This window comes from Balaenoptera ricei, chromosome 11 (genome assembly GCF_028023285.1).
Source record: "Balaenoptera ricei isolate mBalRic1 chromosome 11, mBalRic1.hap2, whole genome shotgun sequence".
NCBI classification, from domain to species: Eukaryota; Metazoa; Chordata; class Mammalia; order Artiodactyla; family Balaenopteridae; genus Balaenoptera; species Balaenoptera ricei.
The window spans coordinates 81,506,836-81,524,168 of NC_082649.1; the positions used below are offsets into that span (position 1 = coordinate 81,506,836).

Sequence of the window (17,333 nt, forward strand, 5' to 3'; positions counted from 1 at the left end):
ATAGGACATTCCATCCAAAAACAACAGAATACACTTTTTTCTCAAGTGCTAATGGAAAATTCTCCAGGATAGATCATATCTTAAGAAAATTGAAATTGTATCAAGTATCTTTTCCTACCACAATGCTATGAGACTAGATATCAATTACAGGAAAAAACCTGTAAAAAATATAAACACATGGAGGCTACACAATACACTACTTAATAACCAAGAGATCACTGAAAAAATCAAAGAGGAAATCAAAAACTACCTAGAAACAAATGACAATGAAAACACAACGACCTAAAACCTATGGGATGCAGCAAAAGCAGTTCTAAGAGGGAAGTTTATAGCAACACAATCCTACCTCAGGAAACAAGAAACATCTCAAATAAACAACCTAACCTTACACCTAAAGCAATTAGAGAAAGAAGAACAAAAACACCCCAAAGTTAGCAGAAGGAAAGAAATCATAAATATCAGATCAGAAATAAATGAAAAAGAAATGAAGGAAACAATAGCAAAGATCAATAAAACTAAAAGCTGGTTCTTTGAGAAGATAAACAAAATTGATAAACCATTAGCCAGACTCACCAAGAAAAAACGGGAGAAGACTCAAATCAACAGAATTAGAAATGAAAAAGGAGAAGTAACAACTGACACTACAGAAATACAAAGGATCATGAGAGGTTACTACAAGCAACTATATGCCAATAAAATGCACAACCTGGAAGAAGTGGACAAATTCTTAGAAAAGCACAACCTTCTGAGACTGAACCAGGAAGAAATAGAAAATATAAACAGACCAAACAGAAGCACTGAAATTGAGACTGTGATTAAAAATCTTCCAACAAACAAAAGCCCAGGACCAGATGGCTTCACAGGCGAATTCTATCGAACATTTAGAGAAGAGCTAATACCTATCCTTCTCAAACTCTTCCAAAATATAGCAGAGGAAGGAACACTCCCAAACTCATTCTACAAGGCCACCATCACCCTGATTCCAAAACCAGACAAAGATGTCACAAAGAAAGAAAACTACAGGCCAATATCGCTGATGAACACAGATGCAAAAATCCTCAACAAAATTCTAGCAAACAGAATCCAACAGCACATTAAAAGGATCATATACCATGATCAAGTGGGGTTTACCCCAGGAATGCAAGGCTTCTTCAGTATACGCAAATCAATCAATGTGATAAACAATATTAACAAACTGAGGGAGAAAAACCATATGATCATCTCAATAGATGCAGAAAAAGCTTTCGACAAAATTCAACACCCACTTATGATAAAAACCCTCCAGAAAGTAGGCATAGAGGAAACTTACCTCAACATAATAAAGGCCATATATGACAAACCCACAGCCAACATCGTTCTCAATGGTGAAAAACTGAAACCACTTCCTCTAAGATCAGGAACAAGACAAGGTTGTCCACTCTCACCACTATTATTATTCATCATAGTTTTGGAAGTCCTAGTCATGGCAATCAGAGAAGAAAAAGAAATAAAAGGAATCCAAATCGGAAAAGAAGAAGTAAAGCTGTCAATGTTTGCAGATGACATGATGCTATACATAGAGAATCCTAAAGATGCTACCAGAAAACTCCTAGAGCTAATCAATGAATTTGGTAAAGTAGCAGGATATAAAATTAATGCACAGAAATCTCTTGCATTCTTATATACTAACGATGAAAGATCTGAAAGAGAAATTAAGGAAACTCTCCCATTTACCACTGCACCAAAAAGAATAAAATACCTAGGAATAAACCTACCTAAGGAGACAAAAGACCTGTATGCAGAAAACTACAAGACACTGATGAAAGAAATTAAAGATGATACAAACAGGTGGAGAGATATACGATGTTTTGGGATTGGAAGAATCAACATTGTGAAAACGACTATACTTCCCAAAGCAATCTACAGATTCAATGTAATCCCTATCAAACTACCAATGGCATTTTTCACAGAACTAGAACCAAAAATATCACAATTTGTATTGAAACACAAAAGACCCCGAATAGCCAAAGCAATCTTGAGAAAGAAAAACGGAGCCGGAGGAATCAGGCTCCCTGACTTCAGACTATATTACAAAGCTACAGTAATCAAGACAGTATGGTACTGGCACAAAAACAGAAATATAGATCAATGGAACAGGATAGAAAGCCCAGAGATAAATCCATGCACATACGGTCAGCTTATTTTTGATAAAGGAGGCAAGGATATACAATGGAGAAAAGACAGCCTCTTCAATGTGGTGCTGGGAGAAGTGGACAGCTACATGTGAAAGAATGAAATTAGAACACTCACTAACACCATACACAAAACTAAACTCAAAATGGATTAAAGACCTAAATGTAAGGCCAACACTATAAAACTCTTAGAGGAAAACATAGGCAGAACACTCTATGACATAAATCACAGCAAGATCCTTTTTGACCCACCTCCTAGAGAAATGGAAATGAAAACAAAAATAAACAAATGGGACCTAATGAAACTTAAAATCTTTTGCACAGCAAAGGAAACCATAAACAAGACGAAAAGACACCCCTCAGAATGGGAGGAAACATTTGCAAATGAAGCAACTGACAAAGGATTAATGTCCAAAATTTACAAGCAGCTCATGCAGTTCAATATCAAAAAAACAAACAACCAATCCAAAAATGGGCAGAAGACCTAAACAGACACTTCTCCGAAGAAGATATATGGATGGCCAACAAACACATGAGAGAATGTTCAACATCATTAATCATTAGAGAAATGCAAATCAAAACCACAATGAGGTATCACCTCACACCAGTCAGAATGGCCATCATCAAAAAATCTACAAACAATAAATGCTGGAGAGGGTGTGGAGAAAAGGGAACCCTCTTGCACTGTTGGTGGGAATGTAAATTCATACAGCCACTATGGAGAACAGTATGGAGCTTCCTTACAAAATTAAAAATAGAACTACTGTACAACCCAGCAATCCCACTACTGGGCATATACCCTGAGAAAACCATAATTCAAAAAGTGTCATGTACCACAATGTTCATTGCAGCTCTATTTACAATAGCCAGGACAAGGAAGCAACCTATGTGTCCATCGACAGATGAATGGATAAAGAAGATGTGGCACATATATACAATGGAATATTACTCAGCCATAAAAAGAAACGAAACTGAGTTATTTGTAGTGAGGTGGATGGATCTAGAGTCTGTCATACAGAGTGAAGTAAGTCAGGAAGAGAAAAACAAATACCGTATGCTAACACATATATATGGAATGTAAAAAAAAAAAATGGTTATGAAGAACCTAGGGGCAAGACAGGAATAAAGACGCAGACCTACTAGAGAATGGACTTGAGGACACGGGGAGGGGGAAGGGTAAGCTGGGACAAAGTGAGAGAGTGGCATGGACATATATATGCTACCAAATGTAAAACAGATAGCTAGTGTGAAGGAGCCACATAGCACAGGGAGATCAGCTCGGTGCTTTGTGACCACCTATAGGAGTGGGATAAGGGAGGATGGGAGGGAGACACAAGAGGGAGGAGATATAGGGATATATGTATATGTATTACTGATTCACTTTCTTATAAAGCAGAAACTAACACACCATTGTATAGCAATTATACTCCAATAAAGATGTTAAAAAAAAAAGGAAAAAAAATTGCATTCTCTTTCATGTATAGCTTTAACCTATTTAATTAGAGTCCTAATTTACTTTTTTTAAGGGGGGGAAACACACACACACACACACACACACACACACACACACACGCAAAAGGTCTATACTACCCAAAGCACCACATGCAAAAGAATGAAACTGGACCCCAATCCTACACCATACCCCAAATTAACTCAAAATGGATTAAAGACTTGAATGTAAGACCTGAAACCGTAAATGTCCTATACATAGGGGCAAGCTCCTTGACATCAGTCTTGGCAATGACTTTTTGGATCTGACATCATACTAAAGGCAGCAAAAGCAAGAATAAACAAGTCGGACTACATCGAACTAAAAATGGGCAAAGGACCTGAATAGCCACTTCTCAAAAAAAAAAAAACCATACAGATGGCCAACAGATATATGAAAATGTGCTCAACATCACTAATCATCAGGGGAATGTAAATCAAAACCACAGTGAGATATCACCTCACACCTGCTGGAATGACTATTACCAAAAAGACAAGAAATAACAAATGTTAGCAAGGATGTGAAGAAAAGGGAACTCTTATGTACTGTTGGTGGGGATATAAGTTGGTGCAGCCACTCTGGAAAACACTCTGGAGGCTCCTCCAAAAACTTAAAAATAGAACTACCATACGATCTATCAATTCCACTTCTGGGTATTTACCTGAAGGAAATAAAATCACTAACTCGAAAAGATATACTCACCCCCATGTTCACGCAGCATTATTTACAATAGCCAGATACGGAAACATCCTAAGTGTCCAATGATGGATGAATGGATAAAGAAAATGTGATAGAAAGAAAATATATATATGAATATAATTCAGCCATAAAAAGAAGGAAATCCTGCCATTTGTGACAACACGGATGAACCCTGAGGGCATTATGCTAAGTGACATAAATAGACAAATACTGTACGGTCTCATTTATATGTGGAATCATCTGAAAACAAAACAAAACAAAACAAATTTAGAACAGATTGCTGGCTGCCAGAGGTGGGGGGGAGGGCACAGAGTAGGTGAACAGGTAAAGGTGGTCAAAAGGTACAAACTTCCAGTAGTAAGAGACATAAATCCTAGGGATATAATGTACAGCATGGTGACTACAGTTAACAATATTGTACATTAAACTTGGAAGTTGCGAAGAGAGTAGATCTTAAAAGTTCTCAGCACAAGAAAAAAAAATCGTAACTCTGTGAGGTGATCGAAGGTAACTGTGACATAGTTGTTAATACTAGGTACACTTACTGTAGTAATCATTTTGTAATATATACATATATCAAATCACCAGGTTTTCACTTAAAGTTAATACAACATTATATGTCAATTATATCTCAATAAAAACGGGGAAAAGTGGCAATGCCGTTAGCATTTGCAGAAAAAAAAAGGAAAAAGAAAGCAGCTGCAGTATCTCATAATGGTTTAAGAGAATTAACTTAGGATCAAGCCTTGCTTCTTCCACTTGCTAGGTGTATAACATTTGGACAAATGACACTGGCCCTCCAAACCTCAGTTTCCTTGACCGCAAAATGGGATAATAATAATACCCACTTTGTCTTTTTAAACCACTTAGTGGTTAAGAAGATTAAGTGAGGTGATGAACGTAAAGCACTTAGCACAGTGCCAGGCACTGTCTTGCCTGTCCTGAAAACCATTCCCGGTGGGAAATTCCTGTCTTACTATGCCTATCTCTCAACCTTTTACAGCTTGTATTTTCTGTTCCATTCCAATGTCAGTAGACACGGTTTTGCTTTTAAACATCCTTTCCCCCCTTTTCTACAAATCAATCTTCTGTACTGGAAACAGAGGTTCCCTCCTACTAATGTCCTATCCTTGCAGGCCAGGCCATCCCCCAGGGACACTTAGTGTTTTCTTTAACTAGACATTAACTTGGGGTGGGAGAAAAACAAGTCTATTTCTGCATCAATGGAGCAGTTCTTCAGATGCCCTCAGTTTTTCAAATGCTGCAAATCCTTTGCTAATTAATCAGGGTTTCAAATGAGTGCCTGTCTTCTAGCTGATGGCCAAAGCTGTGGAAGGAGGAAAAACCCCAGAGTAGGTCCTACCTAGAGTCTGCCCCTAGTGGCTGTCTGAACTCATCCAGAATGACCACGTCTGAATATACATATTTAAAATATTTCTTCCATCTCCCCCTCCTTCTGGGAAAGTTATCTTTATGCATTTGGCCCAAGGCCTGTTCAACTTTTTCTGGAGGCAGCCAGATTTGGAACACTCAAGAACACAGACGTCGGAATGATAGAAAAAGGAGGAGCTCTCCCACCATTGTTGGAGTGAACTGTTGGCTGTCTGACAGCAAACCTTTTGGGAAAGAGCCAGCCTTGTCACCATGCTGGAGGGCTTCACGGGGGAACGGATGTGATGATGGCAAAGGGGTTGAGCGAACACTGGCAGGTGCCCACTTCCTGGCTCTACTTACTTCTTGCCATTCGTCTGCCCTCCAAGCGTAGAGTGGACACGGCGGGGCTTGGCAGGCGCGCTCTGACTCCGGTCTAGTGTATGGGTTGCACTCGGTCTCTCCGGCTATTTTGTGTGTTCCCAGCTGACAGCCCACATTTCTCCGCCGCACGCCTTGGCCACAGGACACAGAGCACTAAAAGGACAAGAGTGCGTAAGTGGGAGCTTCGGGTCATTTGGGGGAGGGTGTGATCATCGGGGTGGAGAGGGTCACAGAGCTGGGGACTGCATTCCTAATCCAATGACCCTCACAGCTATCACAAGGCTTTCTAATTTCCAGTGAAAGGGACCCAAGAGAATGTCTTAAATCTGCAAACTCACTGCCTATCAAAGCTGGTTGAGTGAGGAAGAGACTCAAGTTAGGGGGAAATCTTTCAGGCTAACAAAACTCTTGGACAATGGAATAGGCTGGGAGAGATCATTCTGAGACATTCAGTACAACCTAGAAGTAGTACTGCCATGTGAAATGAAAATCCCAAATGAGTTCTATCCTGGAAGGTTGAAGGGTCTTGAAAATTGGAGATACAGTTCTGTACAAGAGAATTTCTTGGCAGATGGAAAATATAACTCAAGGAGAGTAAATCACTGAAGCTTTTAGGGCCTTATAAATAGAATTATTTTCTTCAGTCTCTTCTTCTTCTTGCTCCTATTCCTGGAGATAGGGAAATTTTTTGTTTTTTTAAACTATGGAATTCGTTAAAGTATTTGTATCTATTTACAACCTTGGATGAATATACAAAAAATAAAAGCTGACAAAAAAAAAAAAATTTCCTCAGGTGTTGTGTTTTCAGTCCGTGAAAAATACTGTTAATCAGGCTGAAACATTTTGTTGACCAAGCTGCACAACACCCTATTAATCTGTAATTAACTTTCCTCTAAATTAATTTTTTTAATGGTTTTCTCATTGCTGGGTTTCATAATCTCACTTACGGGCAGGCCAAGAATTACTGTCTTTATTAAGCTTTTGACATTCAGAAACTAAAGGCAACATCTGACTGGAAAGAACAGCCTATTATTTCACTGAGCTATTAAAAATTATTTCCAAGTTTTTGTGATAGCTCAGCTGCCATTCATTTGTCTAATTGAGAAAACAAGCTTAACATACACTACAGCCATATTCCTGAGAGGACGTCTTCGTAAAGAATAGAATCACGCTTTTCAATTAGACAAAAATTCTTGTCCAATTAACCTGCAGCAGGAGTCATTGTACTCTGCAGCTAATGGGAATTTACTAACAAGAAGCACACCCTAATGAATTCTGCTGCATAATAATATTATTTCCGTTTCAGATTCTAAGAAAATAGGTGGTGGTGTTTAGAAGGCATCTTGGGAAATAATATCATTTCAGATGAGTCTATGCCAGGCAGGAGCTTAAATGTTCACATCAAAGCTAGCTGAAGAGAAGGAAATATTTTGGAGCAACATAGCTACTATTGTTTGGGTTTAATTGTATTAATTGGATTGAATGAGTTTGTGACCCACAAGGAACCAGGCTTTTAACGTCATTATGTTCTTGGTGGAATGAGAGGGTGCCTGATTGCCTTGCGTACAGAGGATGGCCATTTAATACTTATGGGAGCTACATGTATATTTCCCATTGATTACACAGGAAATGAATGAACTGCAACATCGGAGAGTTAGCACATGAATGACAGAAATCATCAGCAACCAATGACAACAAACAACAACCAAGATATCCTTTGGCTATTTGAATTTGGGGTCTTAAAAAAAAACAACAACAGTACACTTCCGGAACAATGTATCCAAATGGAAACACAAGGAAAAATTAAGTAAACAATTAAGTAAACAAATTTGAGTTTGGCATAGAGCTAATACATATTCAAAATCTCATAACACTTTAATAAGGTAAAGAGAAAGGAAAAAATGTTAAAGGCTTTCAGGGAGTATACTATTCAGGCTCTAAGTAAACAAAACTTCTTTCTGATGCTATTGTTTGTTACTGAGTAAATTATTACTTACGGTTCAGCAAAGGCAAGGTATTAAGAGCCATAAGCAACCAATATTTTAAAAATCATTTCTATAATGTTCGATATTTTTTCAAAAGATCAAGGAAGTTTCAGTCATACAATATGTCACTGTGGCTTCCGATTTTCATAGTGTCAAAGCTAGCCTTGAATTAACACATTCAAAAGTTTCGACAGGACTTATATGCACAGTAAGGTGTAAGCCCTGCCTCTGTGAATACTGCATCCATGGCAATCTTTGTTCAAAATGAAGTATACTGCATCAGAGTTAGTTCTCTGTGTTTAACTTTTCTTCCTGTGCTGTCTCAGGGGAGGCAACATTTTGCATACAGACACAGCCAGGCTTCCTTGGTGAATTCTGAGAGATTTGTGCGGAAGCCCCATGAATAAAACAGCATCAAAAAGACCTCTGCATGACCCTGGAGGTGCTGATGGTGGTGGTGTGTGCACGTGTGCGTGCTTAATTCTTCTTGTTTTATTTAGTCCAACTTTTAGTTATTCTGCAGAAGAAAGAGGTTGAGCGGTGTCTATTAACATGCCCCCCTCCTCTGTCCCATCTATCATTTCTGCATGGCAGTCTATTTGTGCCGGTTTGAAAGTAGATGTTTTTAGTTCCAAACTACTGAGCTGGGAGCTGTGTTTCACCTCTCAGTACTCCCTACTGTGCAATGCTAGTATGCAGAACTCACCGATTTAAAGGGAAAACAATGCTCATTTCCATAGACAAAAAGAATCTCTATGGAACTTCTGATGTTTAGGGAATTGTAGTATACACTTGAAAACCTGGAAAGAATTTTACATACTTTTTTCCAGCACAACTACTGCCAACCATGGCAGTGACATTATTTAAAGGAGGGCTTAGTTTGAAAAATAACTATATGAACCAACTTTAATAAATAATAACTGGTAACAACAATAGCAAACTTAGTAAGCACTTACTAGCCGAGGCTCTACTTCTAGGGTTTCTCAACCTAATAATTCATTTTTGTTGGGGGTGTCCTGTGCATTGTAGAAAGTTTGGCAGCATCCCTGGACTCTACCCTACTACATGTCAGTTGCATTTCCCCTCCTCTGCCAAAGTGAGATAACCAAAACTGTCTCTAGACACTGCCAAATGTCCCAAGAGATACAAAATCACTGCCAGTTGAGACCTTAGTTCTATGCTAAGCATCTTGCATAAAATATCTTCCATACTTCCTAGTAAACCTTTTAAGTAGATACTCCACAAATAAATAAAGCAAAGAACAGAGATAATCACCCTAACTCAAGCAAAAACAAAAACAGAAAATAGTCCAAGTAAATTCTATCCTAGGCAATAAACCAAAGCTACCGTGGATTAAAATTTGGCTTCCAGTTTTAAAATATGGTGCTAATATTATGTAGCCTTTTGTACATCAGCAAGAGTGTGGGTGAAAAGCCTGTATTCAAACAATTCAACATCAATGCTTGCAGTTCAAATACAAAGTAACAAGAAAGCACAAATCACTAAGGCAACTCTAGTTCTCATCACTGACCATGTGCATATGGTTTCCCTGACTTCTCAAAGGACGCGCTACACATTTGCCATGTTTCTCCATCAGACACTTGCAGAATACTTCAGAATCAGACACCACAACCAAGCCGCTCTCATTGTAATTACAAGAAAAATCCCAACCAAAAATGGCTGGTAGGTTCATAATGCAATCTGCCAGTTTCCATTTTGGCATGAGCACTGAAGAGCTTTTAAAAATTAAGTATTTCTCTGAATTTAAGACACCACTGATTCCAAGACACAGTATTACATTTTGTATCACTCAGAAAGAAAACAAGAGCAATTAATTAAATCATGGCCTTCCATTGGTTGTTAGGCCCATCCTGACCACAGAAATGTTAAAATATGAAAAAAACAGGCATCTCAGGATTGAATGAATTCATGATTGATAAATGATGATAAAGTGTTACTTTCATTCTACTCTGATGATTTATTGTTTAGTCCTAATCTTCATTTGTTTAAAAAGCCTTTCTAAAGGAACAGGACACATTAAAAATTTTTTATTCTGGAATGCTTTTGAATCATGTGACTACAGAACCTTCACATTTATCAAGCTGAATCAAGAAATGGATGCTGATTGTGTCTGAAAATTTCATCCCTCAGCTCTTGATCAAAATCTTCTAAACAAACTGAACATGACCTTTCGAAAAAAAATGCTTTCAAACTTTACTGAGGATGTTTTCCAATAAAAGCTATTCTTTTATTGGAAAAATTTCCTTGACACATTCCAGATTTTCAAAAGATGTAAAAGTGAAACATTCCGCTTTAAACCTCAAAACACCAATTCTGAGGGAGAGACGAAGAAGATTAGCAAGGCTATACTAGTTTCCTATCCCAATATTCTATATGCCTTATTACTGTCACACATTTTGACATGATGAGAAATTGCAATAATTATTCTCCCTACCTTGAAGATGAGATGACTAGAATATAGCTACCAGCAGAAAACAGAAGGACCAGATATAAAACTTTCTAAATATTGTTGCAAATGGATAATCGTTATTCTTGCTTTATATTACTGCCTTAGGGATATTTCTGTTTACCATGGGATCATTAGTAAACCAATAACCTTTAATCATGCAGACTGTCCTTCTCCATCAAACTCTGGGTCTGATTATTTTCAGGTATGCTTCTAAACTGCACAAATTGGATTTTACCCATGTAGCATCTTGTCTTGCCTGCTTTTATAATTCATTTCTATAAATCAAATCAGAGCATTAGAAAGTTGGCCACAGATCATTACAAAACTGTGTTTACTTGCATTTTCCACAAAGGTAACTAGACTTTTCTAAGCAATCCTTTTGAACAGGTGCGGTCTTTTCTGGGGAGGAATTCCGATAATCCTATTACCTTATGTTTGAAAAAACCCCAAGGGTTCAAACCTAATCATCCCAGCTTTGTGAACAATTTTAGACTTCCCATCAAGATCACAAGATACTAGAGTAAAACTCACTCTGTGTTTACCAATAAAGAGTGAAAGATTCTTTTAATCATCCTTTTATTGAATGAATTGGCCTTTATAATGAGTACCATTTACATGCTCTCAACTTAATATTCAGGACAAGGTGCACATAGTAGATATGTCCAAGGGACATAAAGAAAAGTTACAGAGCATGAAAGTGTGCAAGAGGACAAGCTAATTAGTGTGGTATCTTAAATAATGGTAGCTGTAGGTTTTTACATGCATTGAATAGCTCCAAAAATAAAAAGGGCTGGAAGTTACAGATGACACTAGTCACTTAAGACAAACCATTAAGGATGACCAGTATGAAATACTGCCTAGAAATCTGGTCCCTTAAGGAAGCCAGAGGAGGAGCTAGCTCTGGCTGGGCACAGATGCTTTGATTGTTCAAACAAAAATAAAAACAAAACATGATCCTTATGATAAAAGCATTGAGAGGGATGAGGCTCCCCTGCTGGGGAACGATGCAGGCCATGTTCTATTTCTCTGTGAAGGGAGTAAGACTGGGAGGTATGGGGGACGATGATGGCAGCTCAGGGCATTTAAGAAAAATCCACGTTTCTAGAGGAATTTTCTATTAGTCATGCTGAAATGCAGGATTCTCAATTCCTCCTCATGCTAACACATCTGTGCAAAGCTTCTTTGGGGTATCAGGAATCAAGAACCAGGCTCTGAAAGCATCAATTCTAGAGGCTGCTAACCTTGAACCTAGTTTTCTATTGATTCTCCGGAGTCTCTTCATACATCTCCACTGCATAGGAGAGCTACAAATTCAGTAAAACCTTACTGAATCAAATTAATGGAGAGAAAGAACATATTAAATACAGAATATGTGAAAAGAAATTGGGCCTTATTACTTTTAAGTAAGCACATCAACCAAGCTGAGGAAATGGACAAGTGTGGAGTGATAAGATCTACTTTAAGGGCCAGATATGAGTGACTTTTGTTCACCCCTCAATTGTTTATAGGTAAACAGAAGCTTCTAAAGTTCCCTCCTGAATTCAACAGGGAAACTCTCCCACCCAGTTCTTGACTAGGTTACCAAAGGTTTAGAATTAGTAGAGTCTAACTGTAGTCAGTTTCTTGGGTACTTACTCTCCTTCTCCATTGGATATACACACATCGTACTCATCCAAGTAAACAAAATATTACTTTTGAGATCTTATTAGATTTAAGACCCCAGAGCTAAGTACATGGCATTCATTACTGCTTTAAATCCTCATAAGAGCTATATGAAGTCAGCTTGGCAAGGTCAAACAAATCACCCAAGGTCGCAGAGCTAGGAAATGACAGAGAACTTCCCCATCTGTCCCCCACTTCTATTGTATACAAGCTAACAGGCAGAGAAGTATTCTCTAATACTTTATATTGACAGCCCTTTCTTTAAGAACCTCAAAGGTAAATTCAGACTCAATTCCTGCCAGGTAACAAAGTCAACCTTACTAGAATCTGAATTAGTGGTTTTTTAAGTGGTAAATAGTAATAAAAATGCCATCAGCTAAGGATTGAGGGGCTACTCCGTCCTAGACAGCTGACATCTACATCTACCACCACTTGGAATTAATCCTCATAACTGTCCTATTGTAGATGGTATCCAAAGTGCCAAGGGCTGAAGCCACTTGCCCAAGGTCCCACAGCTAGTGAGTATCCTGACATAAAGCTGTTTCCCTCCCTGTCCCCAAGCTCCCCTCTGAAAAACCAAAACCGCGCAGGGAAACAAGCCAACACACTGGTGTCAGCCATGTGGCCGAAGGTAAGGAAGCAGTCATGAGAGGAGAAGCATTGCTCACCTGACTCCAGGCGCCAGCCTTCCACTTGGGGCATCTTCCTCCTCGGCACTTTCTGTGCCCATTTGGCTTAGCAAGGTGTTTACAGTAATCACTTTCTAAATGACTTCCATCTTTTGCCATGCAGTAAACATTTCGTTGTTTATGCCCTCGACCACAAGAGACAGAACACTGAAATATAAAGCAATGGCAAGGTTGTTGTTTTTTTTTTTTAATCACAAGGAATTTGATAAAAACCTGTGTCGTGAGATGTTACGATCATGCCTAACGAGAGTCACCATTCCCCCTTTTGAAGGGCCATTTTGGATAACACCTCAAGGCTCAACATGGAAGGAAGGTAGCAATGGAGAAAACAATGTGGACAGCACGACAGCAGGAATCCTGTCTAGTACCTTGGGTCACTCAAGAACGACGGTAAATCCTGGTAATTTAGGTCAAAAATGAAGCCCGTGAACCTGAAATTACCATGAAATTCTGATTTACAGAAGTCCTACTATGAATTAGTCAGGATTCCTTTTGGACATCTCACTTCATGCAATCGCTGATCAAGACATTTCTTCAACAAACTACCTCACAATTCACTCTTTTGGATAAAGGTGTGTTTCCAAATTCAGCTGTGCCCCATTTCCTAGTGAATTGATTTAAGGAAACTCTTCTACCATTTTTCAGAGGAGAAGCTCTCATTTTCCCAGTCCATTGGAAAGGAGGTGAAAAAGGCATGTTAGAAACTGAAAGGTAAGCTAGCAGGTGGGTCAGTGCCAAGTTTGGGAGGGAGGCATTACCTTTCAACTTTGATCTGCAGGTTCACTGAACTGTTTTAATGTGACCTTGTCTGACCACATCTAAGAAACTTGACTTTGATTTCAGAGTAGGTTTCTCAGAAAGGTTTAGGAATCAAAGGGCTCATGGCGTCAGGACAAAAATTTGATATGACAGCTTCTTGTGGAATAGGCAAGAGGCTGGCCCCCATAAGTATGCTGAGATATTCAACGTCCATTGCCTCATTAGCGATTACAGAAGTCATTACCACTTGGATCATAAGCTTGCTGGCTCCGGTTTTCAAGACACATTATTTCCCAATATAATGTCCTTACATGTCAGAGGGAAATGAGCTTAAGAATGAACAGCAAAATGTGAAAACACAACAAAAATAGATTTCAAATGTCATTTCCTTCTACTCAATGTTTCTAATTTCCCCTGCTAACTCTGTGATTTTGTTAACTTAAATGGCCAAAGTACCCTTTTATGCCTAATAGGTAAATAGCACCATGTAAAACATGTAGCCTAACATAAATTCAAACACTATTACCAAGCAAGCTCAAAGTGATCCCATTCATAAATGTGTCAGACACGTTTTTCTAGTAAACATAAACCATTATAAAAATTCCAATAGCAGCTGCTAGAGATATTTAAAATATGTATATTAATATGTTTGGCTATAACTTTTTACTTTAGGAGACGGAAACATTGTTTTGAGCTCTCATCTTGTGGGTATTATGATTTGGAGTAGTCATTCTGGCACTCTTAATAGAGTATACAGTGTGGAAGGAAAGAGCCGAATTTAAATATCTACACTGAAACAAAAATATCCATCTTTCAACCTACAGTGTTTTGATGTATATAAAGACTATGGGCTATAATTCTAGAATGAACCTCCAAGAAGTATACCTATAAACCAATTGTCTAATGACTTACACACAGATAATCCCTATTATTAGTGACTATTTTAATATTTTAAAATGTTGGGCTTCCCTGGTGGCGCAGTGGTTGAGAATCTGCCTGCCAATGCAGGGGACACGGGTTCGAGCCCTGGTCTGGAAAGATCCCACATGCCGCGGAGCAACTGGGCCCGTAAGCCACAACTACTGAGCCTGCGCATCTGGAGCCTGTGCTCCGCAACGAGAGGCCGTGATAGGCCCGCGCACCGCGATGAAGAGTGGCCCGCGCTTGCCGCAACTAGAGAAAGCCCTCGCACAGAAACGAAGACCCAACACAGCCAAAAATAAAAATAAATTAATTAATTAATAAAAAAAAAAAAAAGAAAGAAAGAAAAAGTGGGCTGGAGACACTGGAAAAGTTTAAAAAAAAAAAATGTTACTTCCACCAAAAAATACAGGCATAGTTAGAATCTGAGGTGAGTTCATTTGTTTATTCAGCAAACATTTACTGAACACCTACTAAGTTTCAAACGTTATGCAAAGTGCTGGGAATATAGTGATAAGTAAAACTGATATAATTCCAGCCCTCGTGGAGTTTACAGACCAGTGAGGGAGGCCAGCATTAATCAAGTGATGACAAAAATAAATATATACTTGCTAACTGAGATGAGTACTCTGAAGAAAACAAGCTGGAGTGGTTGCAAGAGGGCTCCCTGAGGCATTCCCTGGGGCCAGACCATGCAGAGCTCATAGGTCATAATAATATATTTCATTCTCCACGAGAGGGAAAATCACTGAGGAGTTTTAAGTTGGGGTAAGACACGGTCTGATTTTTGTTTCAAAAATTCTACTTTGACTACCGGGTAGGCAATGAGTGGAAATACAGCATAAGTGGAAACAAGAAAACTACTCAGGAAGCTAATGCATTTGTCCAAGCAAGAGGTGATGGTGGCATAGATTAGGATGCAGAGTGGAGGGGTGAAGGAAGTTGGTGAATTGAAGATGCATTTTTTGAAGTAGAAATGATAGTTCCTGATGGATCAGCTGTGGGGTGGAGGGGAGAGGGCAAAGTCAGGAAGGTCTCCTGGGTTTCTGGTATGGGCAACTGGATAGACAGTGATGACATGAATAGAGATGGGAAAAACTGCATTGGGAGTCAAGAATATATTACTTTGTAGGAAATGAGCTGAACTTAAAGGATGTGGATTCATGGGTGGTAATGTGCTTGATTATGGTGAAGAAATAGACATAGTTGTCTTATTAATCAGATGAACATGGGTCAACTTAAAGCAATTCTACCTTGAAGGATCATCATTTCAACATACAAACAGTCCAGACAAGCTGTCCCTTATTATGGAGGGGAGAAAGAGAGTTGGTGGAAATGCTGATTTAGTAATCTACCCATTGGTCTGTAAGTTCCATGAGGGCAGGGATTATGGAAGTTTTGTTCATCACTATACTTCAGCACTTTGCATAATTCTTGGAACTTAGTAGGTGCTCAGTAAATGTTGAATACACAAATGAAACAAATCCCATTTAGTGGTACTGGAAGAGATAACCGAAAAGTAGGGAGCAATCTACAGAGGCAGAATTAGAAAAGGTACAGCTTTCTCCCATTTATTGGGTGCCAGTCACTGCTCTAAGACTTTATATATCTTTTATATTATCTCATTTAATCATTCCAATAACCATAGAGATAGGTACTATTACTGGAGACAAATGGCGTTTTCAAAATGGCATAACCAAAATGCTTTATATGTATATATCTCTTCCCACATGACTCCAATCCAAGTGGCTAGATGTCTGTTGGGAACATAACAGCACAATGAAAATAATTAAGTTATCAACAACATCACTGATAATAATTCATCTGAGGGGCACCACTGGTGCAACCAACATCTATTGCCCATGAAATGAAGACAGATGAAGTTGATACGAAATATGAAGCCTTAAAAATCTTTTAAATATCTGGATTAGTTGCATCCCACCCATTCCTATGTGTGGTTTTCTTATTTGGGAACTTCAATGGAACTGACTTGGGAAACAGGATGCAATACTACACATATTATTTGCCTCAAATTAAGATCTAAAACAGATAAGGAAATTCACAAGGTATCTAATCTGATAGCAAACACTTTTCATTTCATGCTTTCTAATTTACCAATGAAGAGAAGCAGCTGCTTGTGGAAATTTTCCTATCTAACAGGTTTATTAGTGGGTCTATTATGATCTCATAAAGAAGTTATCATCTTGATAATCAAACACAGGTTTCAGCTCTTCTATTCTGAGGGAAATTTCCATCTGATTTTTTCCAGTCCTTTCCCAGGCACTGATTTTTGCATCAATGTGCATCACAGATATAATAGTTAAATTTAGAGTATCACCTAGTACATATTATTTATTGGCTACATATCTGAGGGTTCTTGCTCTGGGGAATATTTAATTCCTTATATTTACAGCCAAAATAATCTTCTAGTTTGTCAGTAGGACTCTGACTTTTTCCTCTGGGGAAACAATCCAACTTGTTTAAGAGAATGATTTCCCCCCAACTTTGAGCAAGCAACACCCTCAAACAAAGTAATCTCTGCTTGTTACATAGAAACACCAAGGTCAGTATCTCAAATGCCTGGGCTTTTGTTTCTGCGAGGTCATTCAAAGGGAATGTTTAATGTGGAGCTTTGTTCAGATGCTGTCTTTACTTTTTAGACGAAGGTCTAAGAGTTTAAAATCCTTGCATTTCAACACATCTGGTGGAAACAGAACTGGCTCCCTCTCTAGT

At 38.5% G+C, this 17,333-nt stretch overlaps 1 protein-coding gene and 1 long non-coding RNA gene across 19 annotated transcripts in view; one reads left to right on the top strand and one right to left on the bottom strand.

The window, feature by feature from the left end:
• ADAMTS9 (ADAM metallopeptidase with thrombospondin type 1 motif 9) overlaps positions 1 to 17,333 on the bottom strand; it is a 170,737-nt gene that overhangs the window by 41,018 nt on the left and 112,386 nt on the right. For all 3 annotated transcript variants that reach the window (XM_059940130.1, XM_059940129.1, XM_059940131.1), the window contains 2 exons: positions 12,900 to 13,067; positions 6,094 to 6,267 (listed from right to left, as the gene is read on the bottom strand). In XM_059940130.1, the coding sequence (XP_059796113.1) occupies positions 6,094 to 6,267; positions 12,900 to 13,067 (342 nt within the window). The remainder of the gene's footprint in view (positions 1 to 6,093; positions 6,268 to 12,899; positions 13,068 to 17,333) is intronic.
• Positions 5,851 to 17,333, top strand: part of LOC132375131 (uncharacterized) — a 39,379-nt gene continuing 27,896 nt past the window's right edge. For 5 of the 16 annotated variants that reach the window (XR_009505912.1, XR_009505914.1, XR_009505909.1 and 2 more), the window contains exons 1-2: positions 7,934 to 13,492; positions 13,566 to 13,631. This is a non-coding gene — a long non-coding RNA (uncharacterized LOC132375131). The other 11 variants (XR_009505913.1, XR_009505910.1, XR_009505921.1 and 8 more) reach the window with 11 other exon arrangements.